This window comes from Takifugu rubripes, chromosome 19 (genome assembly GCF_901000725.2).
Source record: "Takifugu rubripes chromosome 19, fTakRub1.2, whole genome shotgun sequence".
Lineage (NCBI taxonomy): Eukaryota > Metazoa > Chordata > Actinopteri > Tetraodontiformes > Tetraodontidae > Takifugu > Takifugu rubripes.
Genome location: NC_042303.1, coordinates 14,589,778 through 14,611,110, shown reverse-complemented (window position 1 = coordinate 14,611,110; position 21,333 = coordinate 14,589,778). Strand labels below are relative to the sequence as shown.

At 46.1% G+C, this 21,333-nt stretch overlaps 4 protein-coding genes across 10 annotated transcripts in view; 2 read left to right on the top strand and 2 right to left on the bottom strand.

Annotated features, from left to right (window-relative positions):
- celf4 (CUGBP, Elav-like family member 4) overlaps positions 1–3,253 on the top strand; it is a 54,301-nt gene extending 51,048 nt beyond the window's left edge. For 2 of the 4 annotated variants that reach the window (XM_029826302.1, XM_029826301.1), the window contains exons 12-14: positions 613–756; positions 1,515–1,702; positions 2,997–3,253. In XM_029826302.1, the coding sequence (XP_029682162.1) occupies positions 613–756; positions 1,515–1,642 (272 nt within the window). In that variant the 3' untranslated portion in view covers positions 1,643–1,702; positions 2,997–3,253. Of the gene's footprint in view, positions 1–612; positions 757–836; positions 1,014–1,514; positions 1,703–2,996 lie in introns of those variants that run through there. The other 2 variants (XM_029826304.1, XM_029826303.1) reach the window with 2 other exon arrangements.
- Positions 3,254–6,211: 2,958 nt separating this feature from the next.
- On the bottom strand, positions 6,212–18,160 carry kiaa1328 (KIAA1328 ortholog). Of its 4 annotated transcripts, none has more exons than XM_029826299.1 (12): positions 18,021–18,160; positions 15,647–15,682; positions 15,367–15,575; positions 15,127–15,227; positions 14,911–15,026; positions 11,499–11,623; positions 10,566–10,921; positions 10,262–10,480; positions 10,092–10,175; positions 9,795–9,886; positions 9,538–9,649; positions 6,212–7,499 (listed from the first exon to the last, which is right to left on the bottom strand). In XM_029826299.1, the coding sequence occupies exons 1-12, from the start codon at positions 18,046–18,048 to the stop codon at positions 7,292–7,294; spliced, it is 1,686 nt and encodes a 561-aa protein (XP_029682159.1). In that variant the 5' UTR covers positions 18,049–18,160; the 3' UTR covers positions 6,212–7,291. The 4 variants fall into 4 exon arrangements, with proteins under 4 accessions (XP_029682159.1, XP_011612512.2, XP_011612513.2 ...); XM_011614210.2 differs by lacking the exon at positions 18,021–18,160 and adding an exon at positions 16,076–16,193; XM_011614211.2 differs by lacking the exons at positions 10,092–10,175; positions 18,021–18,160 and adding an exon at positions 16,076–16,193 and having other exon boundaries at positions 10,211–10,480.
- Positions 16,262–18,724, top strand: tpgs2 (tubulin polyglutamylase complex subunit 2). The gene is made up of 7 exons (XM_003973594.3): positions 16,262–16,429; positions 16,503–16,582; positions 16,670–16,757; positions 16,917–17,057; positions 17,146–17,259; positions 17,345–17,508; positions 18,039–18,724. Exons 1-7 carry the CDS (start codon positions 16,354–16,356, stop codon positions 18,240–18,242), a joined length of 867 nt encoding a protein of 288 aa, XP_003973643.2. The 5' UTR covers positions 16,262–16,353; the 3' UTR covers positions 18,243–18,724.
- On the bottom strand, positions 17,480–21,274 carry aqp7 (aquaporin 7). Its single transcript, XM_003973563.3, has 6 exons — positions 20,981–21,274; positions 20,093–20,219; positions 19,884–20,021; positions 19,695–19,813; positions 19,394–19,611; positions 17,480–19,292 (listed from the first exon to the last, which is right to left on the bottom strand). Exons 1-6 carry the CDS (start codon positions 21,116–21,118, stop codon positions 19,103–19,105), a joined length of 930 nt encoding a protein of 309 aa, XP_003973612.2. The 5' UTR covers positions 21,119–21,274; the 3' UTR covers positions 17,480–19,102.
- Positions 21,275–21,333: the final 59 nt, after the last annotated feature.

Below are 21,333 nucleotides of genomic sequence, written 5' to 3'. Positions count from 1 at the left end.
TATTTATTTGTATTTAGTCCACACTGAAGCGAGTTGAGCCAAGGTTTCGGGGTGTCTGGATGTGATTTGCTGGCTGTCAGAGAACTAAATCGGCCATCATCACCATCCTTGTTTCATCAACTTGATGTTCTCCAGCACACCAGTGAGCGGAGCTTTACTGCCCCCTTGTGGCGTCCTCCCGCAGCTCTGGCGCCCCGGGGGGGGAGGGGGGGGTGCTGCTGCTGTTGAAGCATCAGGAGTAGTTTCAACTGAGGGGTGTCTGAAATGATGAATGATGGCGTGAAGCTTCGTTTACCTCTGCGGCTGTCAGATTTACCTTCAACCAGCGATGCCGTGGGGAGATAAAACGCTCTTTGCTTGGATTTATTCATGGGAACTGAATGAGAGCGATATGAATAGGCGATGTTTGTGTACATTCTGGAGAGATTTCACACATTGAGATGAACAAATGTGAACAACTTTCGTCCCCTGCAGAAGCAGAAATGGCAGATTGCAGAACATTGCGGCGCGTTAACGTGCGCTGAATCCTTCCCTGCACTGCTCAACCCCTTCTTCTCTCTCCCCGTCCTCTCTTTCCCTCCTCCGTCTGTCCGTCTGTCTGTCTCTGTGCAGGACCAGAGGGCTGCAACCTGTTCATCTACCACCTCCCTCAGGAGTTTGGGGATGGAGAGCTGATGCAGATGTTCCTGCCTTTCGGTAATGTCATCTCCTCCAAAGTGTTTGTGGATCGAGCGACAAACCAAAGTAAATGCTTTGGTGGGTAAAAATGACCAAACCGAAAGAATATTGGTTATTTCTTCTCTTTTTTTTCTAACTAATCACCTTCTCTACTGCAGTCCTCCCCCCTCTCCCCCCCACCGCAACAGAGACAATCAGATATTATCACCCCGAAGCTCCTGGTTGCTATTAAGAACAACAAAGTTGTGATTTTGAATCTGTATTTCCATGAAAATGTTCATGTTATTTGTGGTTATTAAAACAAAGTCCAACTCAGGCCAGACGTTCCTCGTCTTTCTTCCCCTCGGTGGGCAGTTTCCAGTTATTCCAATTGTTCCACAGCTACCTGATGGATGGCATCCCAGAAAAACAACGCGTCTCCCCGTTTCGCTTTGACTGACGCGCTACCTCGCTCCTCTAAATTGAGCCTTCATTTTTCATGAGGAACGCTGCCTGCTGGCAGCCGGAAGAGCGCGGGGACGGGGAAGCTAACATGGAAGCAATTTAAAAGCAGATGGTGTCATTTTTCTGGGGATGTTACACTTTGTTTTGTATATTTTCTTTGTTAATAAGTTGGGGAAGCAGAAGTTGTCTATTTCCTGTTTATGGGCGTTGTGTTACAGTTGCCTTATTGTTGCTAATTGCCACCCGTGTCGTATCCGTGTGGCTGTTAATGGCAGCGTTATAAGTATGCTAATCGCACCTCTCCACCACACCGAGGTGATCTTCATTATCCATTCTTCCTGAATGATCCCCGCTCTCCTCTAACGGCATGCCTCCTGTCCTCCCCCCTACAGGCTTTGTGAGCTTCGACAACCCGGGCAGCGCCCAGGCTGCCATCCAATCAATGAACGGCTTCCAGATCGGCATGAAGAGACTCAAAGTGCAGCTGAAGAGGCCGAAGGACGCCAACCGCCCCTACTAGCCCCGGCCGGCCGCCGCCACTCCGGCAGCTGGGGCAGCCGTCGCACAGCAGGAGAGACAGGTGGGGCAAGAATGCGTTGACGCAGAGCAATTCACCCAGTAACTTTGAGAAAAGATGCTGAGAAAAGAGCCGAGGGGTCTCAGACCTCTTGGGTTAGTGCTACTCTGCATTTCCAGGATATCCTCCCGTAGGATCCCGACTGACACGAATAAAAATAAAGCCTTTGTCGTGATCAGCGCTGCAAAGATGCACCCAGCTCTCCGCTCGCTCACGTGCCCCTTCCTCCCTTTGACCCTCTCTGCTACCCTGCAGGTAAAAGATAATTGGCAAACGATTCCGCGCGTCGTGCTCGGACGGAATTGCTTCCACGGGAGAAGCATTTATTACCCCTCGGGCGGGCAGTTGTGCCGCTCCTCTTTAGTCTCCTCCCCTCCTGCGCATGATGGAGTTTAGGGTGGCGGTGACTTCATTGGAGGCCAGCTCACCGACTACCTGAACCGTACCGGACCGTGTCCCGAGGCAGGAGGAGCGGCGCCATCTGGTGTCAACGTGTCGATATACCAAAACATTGTCTACATGTGACTAAAGAGAGCAGCTCTTTGTTGGTCGACAGTTAATTTACTGACCGATTTGAACAAACCTGCAGCAGCAAAGAGAGATTCATTACGCTGATGACGCCCTGTTGTTCGTGCTCGATGTGACGTGTTTCTACAGCAGCCCTGGAGGGACAAACAGTCTCCTGCTTGCACTTTAATGTTTGTCGGCAAAACTGGTGCGAAAATTTTGCATTTCCGTGTAATTTCCTCCATTAAAAAACAACCCCCCACAGAGGAAATATTAGTGGAGTTAATCTTGGAATAAATGCGTTTGGTTTTATTCCCGCAGCCGTCGTAGATTCTCAGGAGTTTAGACAGAAATCAATTCAAACTATTTCTCTCCACACCATTAGATGAGGCTAAAACTCACAGGCTCGACCTTTAGCGCCTCATATGTCCTGGTTAAAGTCCCTGTCGTTACCACATGACACATAAAAAAGCACAAATAAAAGCCAAATTAATATGGATTAGACATAATAAATGCAGGAAAACAACCAAAACATCGTGATAATTGTGTGAGTGGCGTCACGACAACACACACCTCAAATTAAAGACTAGTCTGAAAAATGCTAACTAGGCTGTGTGGAAAATAAGAAAACACTGTAACAACTTTGGGCATTTCTATGTAATTATTGATATTTTGAAGCTATGCCAGAAACGTGGCTCATGTTTGCCCCGTGTGTCCCCGCCATAGTTAATATCAACAACATCTGAAGGTGGAACCTTCACGTGACTCGTGCCGCTCTGCTCTTTTCCAGGTTTTGTTGAGCTGAATCATAAGTTGACTTCTTTCTACCCGCGGCTGAGCGCTAACGCAACATCTGGACCACCGAGGCTGCTTCAGACACCCAGAAGAGTGCGAGGGAGCGGCGATTCCACCGAATCGAGGACGCCTCCCCTGGATGTACTTTTGGAACTCAGAGAGAATTTGTAAAAAACTGGTTAGCCCCGGGAACCTTTCTTCCCCCCACTGCACACACACACACACAGCTAGCATTTCTGGACCAGTAAAAAACAAAAAGAAAAACTTGTACTTGAACAGCGAGGAAAGAGGAAAACAAACGATATCCGACCGACTGCGAGGAAATACAAACAAAAAAAAAAAGAGAAAAAATATCCAGCAAACAGCGAAACTTTTTCAAGACTGCCGTAGGAGATCATTCCCCAAGGACGGTTCGAGGTCGGGGGGGCAACTGACCTTTTGAAGACTGATTTTTAAGACTTGAAACGGGGGGGGGGGGGGGGGGGGGAGAAAAAGGACCGGACGTTTTCAGGACACGGTTTGGCGTCAATTTGGGATTGCCATCTTTAGCTCGGAGTGCCTGTCTGATTCCAGGAAACACCGTTGCCAAGAAGAGCCATAGCAACGGTGTCCAGGAAGTCTTATCTGTCATTCCTTAGTTGTTTTAGGGACCAAGTGACCAAACGTTTTTATCGCTGAGGACTCGTAGCTCTATACTCGAACCATTGCATCTCTGTCAGCCAGTGTTACCTGGCTGCACCTAAAGGAAGTCTACATTTCCAATATATATACAACACATGTATATATATACAGTATATATATATACATATATATTGCTGATATGCTTTTTAAATACAGGAAAGACTATTTCAGAAGACCAGATGGGGTCTCTCACTTGGTTAGTTTACAATTACTTAAAATTTATTTTTGTTTTCCTCTCTTGGGTTTGTCTTTGGCGGGATGGCGAGTGCATGGAATGGGCTGCTCCGTATCACAGCCTTATCTTTTTTATCTCGACATCCTAACCTCATAGAAAACATCCGAAAGACCTTTGAAATATATGATTCTGTTTATATTTGCAGTACAGGCGTATGTATAACAAGCATTCAAGCAAATGTATTCATATATACAGTATATATGGATTAATAGATATTAATCACCAAAACAAATATATGTATTTATATGCACATATTTTATATATGTGTGTCTGTATATAGGGCGGCTACTGACTGCGTTGAGCTGTAATCCTTTTGTAGAGTTTAGTCGGAGTTCCAAACATCGCTCTGCTTGGGAAGAATCGCACATCTGGCAGCTCCCGAAACCGCAGGCATTCCCGATCTCTGATTGGCTGCACGCGCAAGGCGGCGTAAACACACACACACACACACACACACACACACACACACACACACACACACACGGTGTAAATAACGACCCGAACATGCAAAAAGCCACATCTCAGTAGCAGGCTTGATGGGGAAAAGGACAATTATCTTCAACTCTGTTCCAGACATATCTCTGAGCTCACACACACACACACACACACACACACACACACACACACACACACACACACACACACAAACTTCTCTTTGAAACTTGAACCAAACTGTCTCTTGACCCTTGCCCTTTGTTTTTTGGGGTTTCTTTGCATTCAGTAACGTGCATGTAGCGTGCGGAGGTGTGCCTTGTCGCTCGCAGGATCTGCCATCAAGCACTGTGCTCTCGGAAAGCAGACGCTAGTTACAGCAAAAAGAAGAGATGATTATCATATTGATGCTAATAACTGCAATGATGTCAACACTATGGCCAGATCCATATCATCAGAGAGCTTCAGTGCATGTTCAAAAGAGCAAAACCTTCCCATCCGTCCGTCATCGAGTTTAAAGGGGGGGGGGCATGTAGGGAATCTGGGCAGTAGGAAACCTGTTAGCGGCCCTGTTAGCGGCCCTGCTAACGACTCCGAGGGGACTTTGTCCCGCTTGTTGTGAGCGGAAGATGAACGAACAAACCCGTCCAAGTTCAGGGTTCCGATTGATCCGATCAGAAAAGAGGCTTAATGTACTTTCATGTATGGACGCCTTCTTTTAATACTTGACACGGAGCATATCTTTGAAAAGATGTTATATTGCCTTATGGTACCTGCTCGAAAGTATCAACATAAAAGCAAAATGAAACTGTAAAATAAAGCAATAAGTATAAAAAGCCATTTACCCATCTCAACCGCTGTGTAGCCCGGGCTGGTTCGGCGTTGCTTTAACGTACAGTTTCCCGTAATAGTCGACATAAATGGCAGGAGCGCCTACATCACACCTGCAAAAGGTCAGCGGATTCGGATTTATTGGATCCAACGCATCCAGCCGGAGGAATGAATATTTATACGTCTGAATATTTATAAGGCTTTATGACACTTTGGAAGACGATGCTTTCTGTTGGGTGGCGCCACCATAAACCGCTCATTATGCCGCCCCCCCCTCAGTCTCTGTGTCTAACCTTTTTAGCAGATTGAATAATTTAACATTTACTTTGGTATCCGGCGAGGGCGCCGCACATCCCGGGGTTGCCCTTATTTGTGGGGGCCACACAACAACCCCCCCCCCCCTCACCTCCGTGACAGGTGACAGTTGACAGGCAGCGGAGGGAGACAGGAAGGAACGCCTCCTCCTCATCCTCAACCTGCAAGTTTATAGGCGAGAGGTGGAACAAAGCGTCACGGTTCAAAAAAACAGAGCAGAAGTTTGACTATAAATATATATATAAATATATAAATATATACATAAACTGAATATACTGTAAATGATTTCCTTTTTTGCTCTGTTTTTCTTCTGTACATAGGTTTGCATATTTTATAGGACTTTTACTTCTATCTACGAGGACTGGAAAAAGTACTTTAAATACTTTTAAAAATATATATGAATGAAAACATGATAATGCTCAATAAAACCAGGTTTTAAAAAAAAACAAAAAAAAAACAGTTGCTAGGATACAGTACAACCTGTAGGACCTGACCAAGGCATTTATTCAGAATACAGTCAGGGAGAGCATTGACCTCACAGCTTAGACACACATTGACCTATTTTATTAAATTTAAAAAAAAGTTTCTGTTCATTATCTTTGTTTAGATATTTATTTATAAGTCATGTTTGAGATGATATGCATGCTTTCATGGCATTATTTTTCTATGAGTTGATACGTGACCAAATAGTTTTATATGACACGCGTGGGCCGTGGTCGTGGTCCACGGACCGCCGCTCCTGGCTGCAGGACCATGCCTTCAGAACTTCTGGTGACCGTGGAGCAAAGAAAAAAAAAAGAAAAACAAAAATACAGAAGCTCCCGTCGTGTCCAAGTGATGTCAAAGACAGATTTTAAACGCTTATTTATTCATTTATGTCTGTGTATTTATTTATTTGTGCCGTTTGACTCAAGGTCCGAGCTCTACGGTCGCCGCCGCTCTGTTTGAAGTGCTACTTCCTGTTACCACTTTAGCAAAACAAAGACAAAAAAACCACAGATTTGACACCTCCAGAGAGCGATTTTACACAACTCTTCAGAAACTGCAGTAATACAAAAGCCTTATGAATATTTCTACACATCCTCCTCGATGTTTCCGAGGAAAACTGATGTTTTTTTCCCCTCCCGCATTTTTTTTTTGAGCTTTCGCAGCTAAATTTCAAAAAGGCAAAGGCCAACATTTGTAACGGCTCAGATTACACCATCACAGCAGAGGATTTGCCTTTAGGTACATAAGTTGCTGCTAATTTGTACCGAGTCAGCCGCTGTGGGACGTGTCCACCACCCAAACACTCGCCCTTTCTTGCTGACAGAGCTCCGATCTTGTTCAAATGTGTCGCATCAACGGCAAAGTTCAATGAAAACTGCACTATCTCATCAAAAGTTAGTCTTTTCTTTGTTTTTCTTAAAAAAAAAAAAAAGTAGTGTTGCTAGAATCCCATGACGTTTCTCATGATTTTTCAAAGTATTCTGGAAATCTCTTTCCCAATTTCAGCACATGTGGAGGACGGGGAGATGAATGTTGCATACTAAGCTTTGCCAGGTTCCTAATGAGCTCAGCTTCTGATTGGGCAGCGCGCTTTAGGCCCCGCCCCCCGTTTCTGCACCACGCTCTGGTCCCCCAGAACTCTTTTTTGTAATTTTGAATGAATGATGCGTCTCTGCTTAGCCCAATAATAAAGCACAGTCTAGAATCAAGCGCGTGTTGTGAATTTATTAGTGTTAAAACCACATAACAACAGGTTTAATGAACATTCAGGCGGAAAGTAGCAATAGTGAGGATGGTGGGATTCTTTGTCAGCAAATGAAGAATATATCCTCCAGGATTTGGCTTTCTTCCTGGTCCGGCCAATGATGGGAGCGCGTGGGGGTGAGGACGGCTCTGTCCCCTGGTCTCGGGATCTTCGACACAGGCTGGCGTGACGGTCTTGGTGGTCCCGGTGTGGGTTTGGGTGCAGTAATGGGAGACATGATGTCCAATAACTCCACCACAGAAACCTCCATCCTGGAATTGAATTGAAAAAAAGATCTCTTTGAGGATTGTTGGCGACATCGACGTCTTCACAAACTCCGTCTTCAGCGAGTGTCTACTGAACCCAAACCCGCGAGGGTGGTGCGACAAGAACAAAGTTGCTTGCAGGTGTGAGAGAAACCCAGAACGGGAGACGCGCATGCTTTCTGGAATAGAAATGAGGGAATGTGTAGCGGAATAAATAAAGCCAAAACAGGGCAGATTAAGATAATAGAGATTCAATCCCTCAGTCTGGCTGCCTTGATAAATTATTCAGCGTGTACACGGGTCGACGACGGCCATTCCACATACAGAGCATGAACACTTTAGAACACGCTCCGCCGCTGCTCTAACATCATTCTCTGCTTGTTTAAAGCTGCATTGATTTGCAGGTAAGGCCTCTCTTTACCACTATGGTGTGTGTGTGTGTGTGTGTGAGAGTGTTGGGGTGTGTGTGTGTGGGGGGGGGTTGGTCCACAGGTGAGGCACTGGAGGAACATCCAGAGTACGAGCCAGGCCAAGTGGATAAGGGTCAGCAAAAGGAAGAGACGGTCCTAACGAACATCATATTCACACAGGCCGTACAAATGTATGGAAAACTGACAGGAGGCCCCCACAACGGCAGCTGCATCTGGCTGGAAGTGAGAACAGCTTTGTGGGTAGAAAAGAAGGTGGGGGGTGGGGGGGGGGGCTTTGGCTCGCCTCCTCTCGAAATGTGAGAATTTGCATTTTTATTTGTTGATTTATTTAACGGACAGGGCTCTCAAACAGCCATCCATCAACAAACGACGGGTCGGTAATGAATAATGCATGGCTCACGGCCGGTCACAATCTATAACATGGGAAGAGGGGGGGGGGGGGGGCGGGGTGGGTACAATTTGGGCAGGAATTTGGGGTGAATGATAATGGGGGGTAGGAAGAGCGTGAGGTAGCTCAAGTGGAACAAAGAACTTAAGGTGTGTCCAGAACTGTGGCATGTTTTTACGCACCAGTAACCCCCCCCCCCCCCCCCCCCCCCCCACCCTACCCCCCATCTTTACAGTTTGGCTGCGTATCTGGTTAACGTACATTTGTAGTCCAAACATCAAGATAAAACACTATAATGGCCACTGCGTATATGCTGCTTGTCAATTTCCAGACCAATCGATAGCAAGTGGGGACAGTCTGGCTAAGATGGGGGGGGGGGGGTCTCATTACCAACTAGAGCAGGATCCGAGGAAGGATTAAGAAGGTTGTCCGATGTTAACCCCGGCTTCGGCGTGCAATTTGCACATGAAGATTGAGGGGGTTACGATGACGTGGTCATAAGAGGAGGGTCAAGGGGGAATTCCAAATGAAAGCAAAGGATAAACTCCTCAAGGAATTTTCTTCAACTCCAGCCGGACTCAGCCGGTATTTTAGGACGCCACTGGCAGGAACAACACGATTGTGTACACACTGTACTACCAATTTACAGCTGAAAGATCAGCACACAGAGACAAATGGACCGGATCACCTCACGCGGCTCCAACCTTCAATGATTCATCCGTCCTCAAAACCCGACACCCTGTTCCAAGTTGGCTCCCTTTGAAGTGATGCCCAAACTCCGAATATTCTTATTCACGGCTGCTTTCTTTGTCTCATTAGTGGGGCAGATAGAGAAGGGAGCTGCGTTGGGGCCCACAAGTCTGTTCAATCACACCTGCTGCTGGGTCCCTGCTAGGCCCACTAATGGAACACAGCGTGTCTCCTGACAGGCCGGCCCCAGCATTTGCAAGTCCGCCCAAAAGCTTCATTTAGCCTCTAACACCCACCAAATTTAGCTAGGCTAAGAAAAGCCGTCAATTGGCATCAAAGTCGCGGCGCCTGAGAACCGACAAGAAAGTCAAAGTTTGCACTTGTTTATGGATTTGTGGTCCTGCGATGGGAAGGCACGATGTTAGATTTGTTTTAAACGTTTAGTTCGCTGGTTTAAAGTGGCACACATTTGAGTGAGAGAACTGCATCACACCTGATAATATGAAGCACTTTAAAGAGAGGAGTAAATGGCTACCTGGCCTGAGGAGGATCCTGAATCAGAGAAACTGGGGTGGCCTTACTCGAGTTTAGAGAGGGCTTAACAGAAGAGGGGCCCATTTCCTTTCTGGATCGCCTCAGTGCTTCTTCTGAGGAACAAATAAAGAATAGTATATTTCAACAGTGAAGCAGGCTTTAGTTAGAATACAGGCGAGATTTACTAGCATGCACATCAACGATATTTGCCAGTTTCCTCTTGATCTTTGCGTTACAGGTTGGTTTTATCGAACGTACCGTCGGCCGTGAGAGCAGGTTCTGGCTGGGAGTGTTTCTCCAGGAAGTTGCTCTCTCCATCAGCAGGCACCGTGAGTTCATCTGCTTTATTTCTGAATACACACAATTGATAACTTTGTGTAGGAAAAAGGGTTACTTTCATTCATTTTCATTGCTGTGCTGGATTTCTGCAACATTAATCTTCGGTTCTTTTTGACCTTAGTGCAGCTGCATTATTATAGGTCCAATAAACACAAGACCAGACATTAGTTCCAATCTGATTTGAGCATTTTAAAGATCATTTCCAGCTTCCTGTACCTTGTGGGCAGCTGTTGTTGAATGGAAGCTTCCATACATGGACCTCCATCAGAGTATGACCTGCTGAAATCAGCCTGTTGATCCCTAACGAGAAAAGAAAGAGGTTGGGAGGTCATTACCTGCTAAACTGTCCACTTGAAGGCAGAAATCCCTGTTTTTCCCCACAGCACCTGTGGGAATGGAGCCGGGACTGCTGTAGCTGCTGGTTCTGTCTGTTGAGCCTCTCCTCCTGCTGCACCAGCCGGACCTGGAGCCTCTCTCTCTCCACCTCCAGCTGCATCTTCTGCAGCAACAGTTGGTGCCTCTTTTCCTCCCAGTCCTTGTGACCCAGCACAGGCATCATCAGCGCATCTTGGGCCTCTGAGCCGGCGCCGTGTCCATCATGGAGCCTGTTTTTTTTTTTAAATGCCACTCATTTAATCTGCTTACTTAAGATGGAAGATGGAGTGGGCCTAATATGGTTAACTAGTTTACCCTTCACATCTGTGATGGCCAAACTCCTCATGCGGGCCGCTCTTTCTGCCTGGTCCCTTCTCACACCTGAGCTGCTGAGCCTCGTAACAACCGCCTCGACAGCGACATCGGTGACAGCTGTGGTCAGACTCTGGCTGTGGCCCCCTCGACTCACATGTGCGTCTCCTCCGCGGCCTGTTTTCAGGACTGAGCTCAGCGACACAACGGCCAGACGCTGCCTCGTTGCAGCCACATCTCTCTCGTGTGCGAGGCCCCTGGGGGCCAGTGGCGGCGAAGCCATGGTCGGAGCCATCGGGGGGCGAGCCGCTGGATCTGTGTGAAGACGTTGAGCTGATGGCTTCCTCTCTACTCAGGACCTAGTCGGAGCACATGAAGCTGCTTTCACCGGACAGCGTTTCTGGCAGGGTCTGTTTTATGGCGGCACAAATGCAATACATATTTTCCAAGTTGGAGCCAGATAGTGGCCAGAAGATTTAGAGGACGACTGTCAAGCGAGTGTAACTACAGGTTGGCCAAGGTCAGCAACAATATGAGCTAAACATAAGAGGGAAAGCCCATCTTGTGTCTGACTGGAGAAGAGAATGTGACTAATTCGCCGAGGGTCAGAGAGCAGGCAAACACACATTATTCAGCGCTAGCGCGCGACAACAAGGTTGGCCATGTCATCCATTCTTACACACGCAGCGCTGAGAGGTGTCTCTGCTTCTAAGTGTCACCTTGAGAATGGTATTGTAGTCATATCGAATCAGTGAATGAAGTAGGTCTCTACGGCCATTTGTTATGAATTATTACGGCACTTGGCCGTGCTATAGCACACGCTTGCATGTGTTTCCCCTAAATATTTAATTTGCCTGACTGATGGAAAACAGGCTTGCTTGTGCAATATGGAACACAGAGCTGGACTGTATGAGCTCACACTCTGTACATCATTACCTTGCTGACAGCTGGGTCCTGGCTCAGATGTGCAATGGACTGGTTGAGTTTCACTTGTTGCAGAGAAAGGTACTGCTGGTAAAGCCCCAGTAGCTCCTGACACTCTCTGTACTGGTGCTGCAAGCCTGAAGACCAGGAGTTAAGAAACCCAACACATTCTGATCAGAAAAGTTACATTTTAAATTTAAAAAAAAAAAAAAATGAAATTACTGGACCAGAGAGGAAGTGAGAGAAGCAAACGGGGCTGAGATGAGGCCAAAAAAATATCAAAGTTGTGGTTGTGGCACACAAGTTATACCATCTGGAGCCGACCGAGATGTTTGGAGCTGAGCGGTGACGTGGGAGGCCAAGAGCCAGACAAAGAGCTGGCAGACGGGAGGGAGCCGATCTGGAGCGGGAACACTGCTGCGCCTCAGGAGTCGGCTAATGACGGTGGCAGCGGCGTCACCACAACCACACCAGCACATGCCACAAAATGAGCACGGGAACACACACACACACGCACGCACACACACACGCACACACGCACGCACACACACACACACACACACACACACACACGCACACACAGGCTCAATACTGGAACCGTTTTAGTCTTTGGAGCTCACACACGAGCACAAACGTGCACCAAAACATCTAATCTGTATTAGACACTATGGCAAATGCTATAGAACAGGAAATGACACACTCTCCTACGCGGGCTGACCTGAGAGTTCCTCACAGCCATATCTTTAGATGAGGAGGCTCCTTCTCTCCCAGCTGATGAGTTTCTCAGCATCTGCTATTTTTTTTCTTTTTTTTTTTAAAAACCCATTCAAAGAGAAAATCAAAGTTCAATGTGGAGTTTTATTGAAGGAATAGCTGGCAGAGCACCCCTAAGAACACACTTTGGTTGTTAGAAGACTTCAATCAGGCTGAGGAAATGAAACGCGGGGACGAGTTTGAATTGGGGACCGAACGCTAGACGGATGAAAGGCAGCGGCTCCCGTAAACAGAGGAAAATGGGAGGAAAGGAGCATCTGACGCGCTCTGTGCTGCTGCATCACTGATGATGTCCAGGGAAGCAGGTCGGTGTGGAAGGCTGGATGCTGCCTCGCTCACCTTTCACCGGCAATACTATCTCTGCCCTCGCAAACGTGTTCAAACACACAGCCCAGGTAAAAATACACACATCCTGTTTATCTGTGGACATGCGAAGCTCCATCCCAAATGAAGTTAATGAGCGTTAATGTGCTGACAGGCTGATGCAGTCAATACAGCAACCGCAAGCTAATCTGAGCCCAGTGGTGCGACTCTGATAAGATTCCACCTTTTTGCCCACATGGTTCATCCACATCCCTGGACATCAGCCAATGAGGGCCAAGCCCCTGGTTTACATCAGAGCCCACAATGACTTACTCCTCCCTCTTGCTCCCAAAATACTCCGAATCAAGGGCTTAGGTTGAAGAGGCTTCAGACAGGGCCTGTCAGAATGATTCACATCCCTGTCAGGAGAGAGCTCAAATGAAGTAATGAAATCCACTTCAAGGTGGAACAAATTTGCACAGGAGGAGGGAATATTTTAAAGCCTGCTTCAGAATAATGTGCCAAACAGTCTGAGCAGCAGTGTGAGTGGAGCCGGGGTGGAGACGGATGTGTTTGAATATCAGGGTATAGTATAAACCGAGGAGACAGTTTACGTAACAGCGTCTGCGCCACTGAACCGGCGAAAATAATCATGAGCACAAGTCAAACAAAAATAAAATACATCTAAATATCAACAGCAGCGAACTTTTCCAAGACTAAGGATGCATAAAGTCACTCCCACTCTAACCCCAATATCAGAGCAGTAATCCCATGGTGGGTGTAGCTAAATCTATGGTGTCATCAGCGCATATATTTTACCTTCTAAGAGAGCGAGAGAGAGAAAAGATAGATATCGGAATTTGTTTCACTCGTTCCCTTTTCATACACGTTGCACCTGCTGTGGCTGTGTTCTTATCAGAGATGCCAACTTTACCTCTGCCAACCCCAATATGGCTTAAACTACAAAGACATCCTTCCCATGTGGCACACAAATGCAGTTGTGTGTGCCACTCTGCTCCAAATGTCAGACGAAACGTCCAAAATACCAGGGGAACCCCCCCCCCTACCCGTCTTATCCCCGTTGGCTTGGGGCTGAAGTATAGCTGTGCATTCTTTAGTCCTGACATCCCCCAATCTTGGTTAGATAAGATAAGCTGAGGCATAATGGAATTAGCCGTGACAAGACTCTCATTCAGCGTGTTTGCCTTTGGTGTCTCCTTAACCTTTCGGAAAAGTGCTGGAACCCGAGAAGAGCCTACATGACTCTTGCACGCTCTTTAAAAGACTGCCTTATCCCCCCTGAGGTGCCTGGCTCCAAACGCTTTCTCCTCTCAAATACCTTTTTTTAATGGAGTTTGGAAGTTTGGTGTAAATGCCAGGTCTCCAAGCCAAGGTACCTTTAATTGAGTTGGGCCTTTTTGAATTCCCCCCCCCCCAACCCCCACAATTGCCAACCATGCAACTGACCACAAGAGTCAATTATTCTTAATATTTTGCTGTGTCGTTAACCTGAATTGACTGCTGGCCATGTTAACCACGCTATCTGAGCAGAAGGTGGATGTAGGACTGCAAAAAAACACCAAAAAAATTTAATTACTACATGTAAGGGATTAAGAAGCAGATGGTTACAGCCTATCTCATTTCATTTACCATCTGCATTAACACTGGACATCCAGATGACGTTTTTCCCTCCATTCACCTTTTCATGTCGAGGATTTAAAGGTTGTCGATATGAAATAGAGTTTGGACAAAACACTGATGAGGTTTAACTACCACAAGCCGGCATCAATACATTTAAATACATACACTCAATGTTCTATTAGGTTTTTTTTTAAATTCTAGACTCTTAGTCTAAATTCCCACGTCTTTTTAGGGGCAATAGTGCCCCCTGCTGGCGTGTAAGAAGAACGGTACCTGGGGCAAAATGAACGCTAAAGATTAAAATGATTTTAAAGAGCTTCCAAAAGCCTTTCCATCCAATAATAAAAAACGTTCTCTTTCTTAAACCACTATATTCAACTGCAGAATCACCCAAATTAAAAAAAAAAAAAAAGTCTCATACATCTTGATGATACCACGTTAGCATCTATAATATTGATGAAAACTTATAGAATACACCAGTGTGCTGTCTGCGCCACAGTTCGCAGGTAGGTCTTTATAGATTTGTTAGATTAAGTAGCATCCAAACAGCATCTGTCATTAAATTGATAATTAATAAATTAGTCATGCTGATTACTAAAGAACAATTGGAGTAAAGCACACTGATTCCCTAATTTGTTACGTACAGTAAACCACCAGGGTAACTCTGTGGCTGCACGTCATATCTGTGGCCATTTTCAAAGGATACTCTCTCTCTCCTGTGCGATCATCACATTCTGTTCCTCCAGCTGTTGGATCTTTTGCTCAAAATTTTGATGCTCGTCTTTCAGGCGCTGCACTGACACTTCTTTCTCCTCGCTGACTCTGGAAAGCCGAAAATAGAAGTGTTAAGACAGAAGCTTACTTAGAATGATAGAAAGCATGTGAGCATTGCAGTAGAGCTCAGTAGAAAAATGTGGGCTACTTTGCTAATTCTTCAATGAGGTTTGCAATCCGGCGTTTGTCGTCTGGACAGAGATCCTTCAAACTAACGATGCCTTTAGCTCTATTAGGCTCAGAGGATACCTGGAAAACAGATAGCACAACAGTTGTTGACGATACACAACAACTCAGTCCGGTATATACCGATCTATGTGTTCTCTTTCTTGTTCAACACTGCTGCATGCATGGAGGGAAGAAATGGCTGATCAAAAGAAACATTTACCTTCGTTGCCCCAGCGTCGTGGGCAATAGATATAGCAGCTGACATTTTATCTGGATGATGAACCCCAGAACTCTCACTTTCTGAGTAGTCCTGTCTCTTTAGTGTCTCCTTCTTGCCATTTGACCTGCGTGGCCTGGTCCCTCTTTTACTGGCTGTACCGGCGCTTCCTCGCCCCGAGTTTAAAGGGACCTTTGTCCCTCCTGCAACCCCTGAAGCAGACATAAGCAGAGTTAAAGCAATGTTAAAGTGTATTTAAGACTTTCCTACCAGTGACACTCACCAGGGATGAAAACCAAAGGCTGCTCCTCATCTGACTCTGTGGGAAAAGTCAAAAACACAAAAAGTGTGTAATAAAAGAAAATTAGCTATGTTTCCACCTCATTTATAACGATGCCATTATAATTACACGTGAACAGCTGCCCAGATATAATAATAAATAAAACATGGTATCCGAATGGTCTCTATATTAGGATTAAAAGTTCGCAAGGATTTGAAAAACCAATTACAACAATGTTACTCTACCATCTACTTTTAAAATAAAACTGTCAATGTTCAATACAAGTTGTCGCCTTAGAGTCAGATACCGAACTCCACTTCCTCCTATACAACTTTTACGCATCTATATGTAACACGAAAGTTTTTTTTCCAAAAACACGACTGCTACATAAATCGCCAGTGTTGCCAGTTAAGTTAGTGCAAGTAAACATACCACTGCTTTTCCAAAAAATCACCGAATTTCCACTTTTAGTTGCCGCTGCCGCCATGTTAAAACAACCGCCACCACTCCCAAAGAGCGAAGGGTTGCTAAGGGATATAGCCCCGCCTTTTTCTTAGAACGAACGCTCTAATTGGCTACTCGGCAATAAAGCTTTATTTCTATTGGCTGAAATATCAGTCAAGTTTGCAAGGAGGAAAAAGCTGATCTTGCTGCCCGGTGTTTATGTTCTGTGGACGACAGCAGCCAAGGATGCTGCCTGGGCATCTCAAATGGAAGAAGCTAAAGAAGGCCTGTCTATTAAAGGCACTGCTGAGAGACTGACCCTCGGTATCATCCGAATACTCGGTATGTATCGCGTTTAGCAAGCCAATCGTCACTGGTGACAGTCAAAGTCATTCGTTTTCTCCTGGGTTGTCAGAGAACATGCCTGGTGTGGTTGACGTGCGCTTTGCAGAGCGAGAACCTGCAGAAAAGAGGAGGCTGCTTTCATGGGAACAGGTGAAATATCCGCACATGAATTGATGCAGAGCCTGGCCTCGTTGTACCTCTGTGCTATTCTGGGTTTCTTTTTCTTTCTATTTATAGAAAAACACTTGTATTTTACCAGAGGACCTGCGGGACTTCTATCAGACAACCGACGGGTTTACACTAACCTGGAGCATTAAACTAGACAGTGGGTCACCTCATTAATTAACGCAAATGCCTTAAAAATGCTGTGAAAGCAAATGTTAAAATAATAGTACACGATGCACTTGAGTGCACAGAGCCCTGGTGGATCTTAATTATATGTAGATTTTCATGTCCATGACATGATTCTAATTGTATCTTCCAGATGAGTTTATTCCCTTAGGATGCATGAAGATTAACAGTGTGGCCATGCTGTGCCCGCTGCTGCAGCCCGTGTCGTTATATTCTCTACCCAATGCACCTTCACTGGTTGACCTGGACTGGGAGGAAACCAATACCCAGACTGGTAAAACCTCAGTATTTTTGTTTAGATCTGTCTTTGTTACACAAATTTGCCAAATATTTATTCAGGATTTGTTTGTACTGTCTGACAGAGAAGGCGCAGGTTCCGGCAGAACCCCATTTTGATTCCCGCAGCCGCATCTTTGAGTTGGATTCCTGTGGTGGAAACGGGAAAGTGTGCCTGGTTTATAAAAACTGCACTCCAGGTGTCCTGGTTACGTTCGCAAATGTCCTTGATGGTTGTTTCAGAGCAGGGAGGAAAATCGTGACCAAATTTGGTTCGTTTTTTAGGAGTTGTTGCCCAGCAGAGCGAAATCTGGTTCCTGGACCGCTCGCTGTGCTGGCATTTTCTGACTACGTCCTTCACGTCCTACTACAGGCTGATGGTCACACATCTGGGTCTACCTGAGTGGCAGTACTCTTTCACCCCATATGGCCCCAGCCCCCAGGCAAAGGTACCAACGTTTATTATCATCATCATCACTTCTTCAATACAAATCAATGTTTTTATTACAAATTCACAAAATATAAAAATCTGGCAAATGTTGCAAACAGGTTTAAAATTTTGAAAAATGCATCAATGCGGCGGAACCCTTTCACACCATTTTAAGAAAATCTACCCAATGTTCGTGGTTTAACATTAAAAACACTTTTGGAAAATCTGCACATCTTGATTTGTTTTGTTAGTTTCTAACATTTAATTCAACATCATTGACAATAGAGCTGTCTAATTATGATGTAGCTGGTTCTTTTTCAAAGTTTCACACCAATGAAGTCACGTTATACTCAAAGGTTAAACATAAAACCATAAACATTAACACAACAGAACATTATTATCCCACTAAATCTAGCAGTTTGGCAGTATTAGCTTTAATAGATACGTTTATCACCGAATCTTTCAACTGGGTTCCCGAATAAAGTGTCTGTGAGTATGAAGATTTCCGGTGTTTGAATCCTAGTCCCTCACCTGCTGTTCTCTCTGCAGCAGTGGGCATCGCTGTACCAGCCGCTGACGTTCACCTGTGAGGCTGATGCTCCTGCCGAGGCTCATCTTAACAAGTTGGACCCCACAAAAGCCTTCAGGGGCAAAGCGAAGGTAACCGTCGCGAAGAAGAACCAGTCGACCCAAAGCAGTGTGGGGAGCGCTGCGAAAGGTGGTGCAGGAAAAGCCACCGGAGCAAAAAGGTGATGAGGGGGATTTGCTCGCCTCTGTTAGTCAGGACCTCAGTAGTGTAGAAAAGCACACTGAGCTTGGAATGCTGCATGTCAAGATAAGTCCAGGGTCATGGGGGGGCTCGACATAAGGTTCCAGAGTATTTACACCAACCATTGTGGGTATTTTGCTTTTAAACAGCTCTACAACAATAATATCTATGCAAAATGATAAAGGAAATATGTAAGAAATTCGTGGTGTCTAATCCCTAAAGCAACACTGAGTAGAAGCTTAGACATGCACTGGAACGCTACCATGTCATTTGAGAGTGCCAGGCGGCTTTTTGAATCCCAGCCATGTTGACTGTCGGATCATAAAAGAATGTCAGATATCAGGATCCGTCTCCGCCGCTCTCACTGCGTATCGCTGTCGCAGCCATCCTTCTGTTTCCAGCACGGGGAATGTACGGCATCTGCTCTGATGTTTCTACATCAATAAAGTCTACAAAGCTTGTCTTCTTTAGGTCTCTTTTGTGGGAGTTTCTTTGGATATGAGAATTTGCTGGATTCAGGACCTTTTTTTTGTCCTACTGTCCTACTGAATGTTTAATGTTAGAATCAGGAACGGTGAGTTGTTCTTGGAAGATCCAACTGCTGCTGTTGCCGGTGCATGCTTTTTTAAAATCCTTCTTGCATTATAATGCAATATACTGTAATTTTCACTCACAAATGAGGATATGCACACGAAAGAGGAGCTGATCTTAGAATTTTTTTTTTTTTTAAATAATTCCTTGACCCAGTTTTTTTTTTAAGTCCCTATGTTCCCTGTAAACAGCATAATGGAATGTTTCACCTGATTTCAGGCAGCCTTGACACACTGTAAACCTGGGGGGGGACTCACACACAAACATTATTGCTGGTGTTTTCTTGGTTCCCGAGAGGGGCGCTCTCCTCCTCCACCGGCCCTTCTCTCCTCGTGCAGGTTCCTGGGTGGTGCAGTTCCACCATGATCTTGTAAAGCCCTGCACCCAATAATCCTCCGATGAAGGGAGCAGTTATAGGCACCCACCACCACCCATTTCCAGACCTGCGCAGATCCAGACAGACCAGTGTGAGCAAACTCTCAATATGAATGGAAGGAAATGGCTTTAAAATAAATCAGTGCAACAGGAAGTCCCTCCTACATACCTGAAAACGTCAACCCCCCAGCCAGCAATGGCGGTGAAGATCCTCGGTGCGATATCCCTGGTGGGGTTGATGGCGTAGCCGCTGTTGCTGCCCAGAGAAATCCCAATGAGCAGCACCAGGAGACCCACAGCAATGGGTTCGCTGCCCGCTGGGGCCGGTTTGTTCTTCTGGTCGGACAGAGCCATGATGCAGAGCAGAAGCATGGCCGTCCCAAACACCTGGCAGCACAAATGTCACCAACAAATGAGGCAAATAAGTGCAGGTTGTGTCAGAGTTCGAGTCGACCGGGTTTCACAGCTACCTGGTCAATAAATCCCCCCAGCAAGGAGAGGTATGGCGCAGGATAGGTGGCAAAAATACCAGCTGTGGCCTTCACGCCCGTCACGGTCATGTTCCCTCCACAGTAATCATAAATAGCTTCTACAAATGGAAACACGGTTGAAAGGACAGGAAACAGAAACGCAGCAGTGATTTACAGAGTACGTCTCACCATAGTAGACAGCATAGATCGTCCCCGCGGCGAGGAAAGAGCCCAAAAACTGTGCAAAAACATAAAGGGGCAACATCTTCCACGCAAGGCGGCCAAATGTGCACATGGTGAGTGTCACTGCTGCGTTCATGTGAGCCCCTGAGGGGACACAAACATCCATCAGCTGATTTTTGGAGACTCCTTAGTGGTGCAACGGTCGTTAGTTCTACCTGAGACTTTGCCTCCAACATGAATCCCCATAGCAACGCCCAGACCAAAGCCCAGGTTGATGCTCACGTATTGGCCGTACGCCCCCTGCCCCGTCACTACCTGTGCCACAGACCCCAGCCCAAATGCCTGGAAAAAGAAGACAAACGAGAAAAGGAAAGAATATTTAAAATAAGCAAACTACAGGGAAAAGGCACCCAACACAGGGCAATCCTTCCAATAAATGACAACATAGCAGATTAGAAAGGAAAAGAAAGTTCAAATAGCATCCAGCATAACCGAAGAATTCAGAAATGTGACTAGAAGTGATGTATGACAAGTCTGAAGCTGACCTGGAGTATTCCCCAAAGAATCAGAGAGGGTTCAACATGGTCACCAAATAACCAGGAAACAGGAAACATGTGATTCCTCTTTAAGCAGTTGTGCATTATAGTGAAGAGTAGATCTCATGACAGTATGTCCCTGTGTGTGTGTGTGTGTGTGTGTGTGTGTGTGTGTGTGTGTTATTGACATGCTGTGCTCGGTATTTTCATGCTTTCAGTCCTATATATAGGCCTTATTGTGACAGCTGAGCCGTAGCATGTGACTTCTGCGCAGCCCTCCATGTGTCCAACTGTTGCTCAGGCAGCGCTGCATTTCCTGGATCAGCCACTTGAACCCACCAATCCCCATCCTCGACCCCCTTCCATGTGGCCTTAAAGCCGCACGCCTGCATGCGTGCGCGCCTCCACGGAGGGGCCACATGCCCACGAGGTCAAGATCAACGCATTAATAATTAATGACAGATGATTCTGTCCCCTGCTGTCAAAGACAGTTGAATAAAAGCCTCCAGAGACTCTGGAGGCTCATTTAAAAAAGCCTGTGTTTGTAAGTGCGTCAGTGTTTCCTACCATCATGATATATGTGCAGAGGGTTTCAGCGAGTCCCACGCGCACACACTCATTCTGGAGCCAAGCTCTGGGTCTGCTTCCAGTGGCTCCCCTCTGCTGAGAGACGCCCAGTTCCATAGATTCTGCCATTTCCTTCATTATTCCTTCCTCTGCTCTGGCCCTCCTCTAGACGGTTGAGCAGAATATGTTTTGCAGCTCAAGTCAAAGCAAAGATCACATCCAGATTTGCTGACAGATTCATGAGGTCCCTCCCATGTGACCAGAGCCCACACTTCAGCCTATCCCCTGCTCCTTTCCTCCCCCCTCTCTTTAACTGCGTTGCTTCACTTTTCATTGTCTCTCACTCTCTCTCT

Bases quoted from the DNA above. Each gene is read 5' to 3' on its own strand.
- kiaa1328 (XM_011614210.2), bottom strand. From the start codon at position 16,130: ATGGCGGCAGCGGCAACTAAAAGTGGAAATTCGGTGATTTTTTGGAAA. The intron at 11,624-14,910 runs GTATCCTTTGAA...CCTGGTCTTCAG, and splicing joins GATCGCACAGGAGAGAGAGA to GCTTGCAGCACCAGTACAGA. The intron at 9,650-9,794 runs GTACGTTCGATA...TTTGTTCCTCAG, and splicing joins ACCTGCTCTCACGGCCGACG to AAGAAGCACTGAGGCGATCC.
- tpgs2 (XM_003973594.3), top strand. From the start codon at position 16,354: ATGGAAGAAGCTAAAGAAGGCCTGTCTATTAAAGGCACTGCTGAGAGA. The intron at 17,058-17,145 runs GTAAAACCTCAG...ACTGTCTGACAG, and splicing joins GGAAACCAATACCCAGACTG to AGAAGGCGCAGGTTCCGGCA. The intron at 17,260-17,344 runs GTGTCCTGGTTA...TTCGTTTTTTAG, and splicing joins TTATAAAAACTGCACTCCAG to GAGTTGTTGCCCAGCAGAGC.
- aqp7 (XM_003973563.3), bottom strand. From the start codon at position 21,118: ATGAAGGAAATGGCAGAATCTATGGAACTGGGCGTCTCTCAGCAGAGG. The intron at 20,220-20,980 runs GTAGGAAACACT...TTCTTTTTCCAG, and splicing joins TCTGCACATATATCATGATG to GCATTTGGGCTGGGGTCTGT. The intron at 19,293-19,393 runs GTATGTAGGAGG...GGATCTGCGCAG, and splicing joins TGGGGGGTTGACGTTTTCAG to GTCTGGAAATGGGTGGTGGT.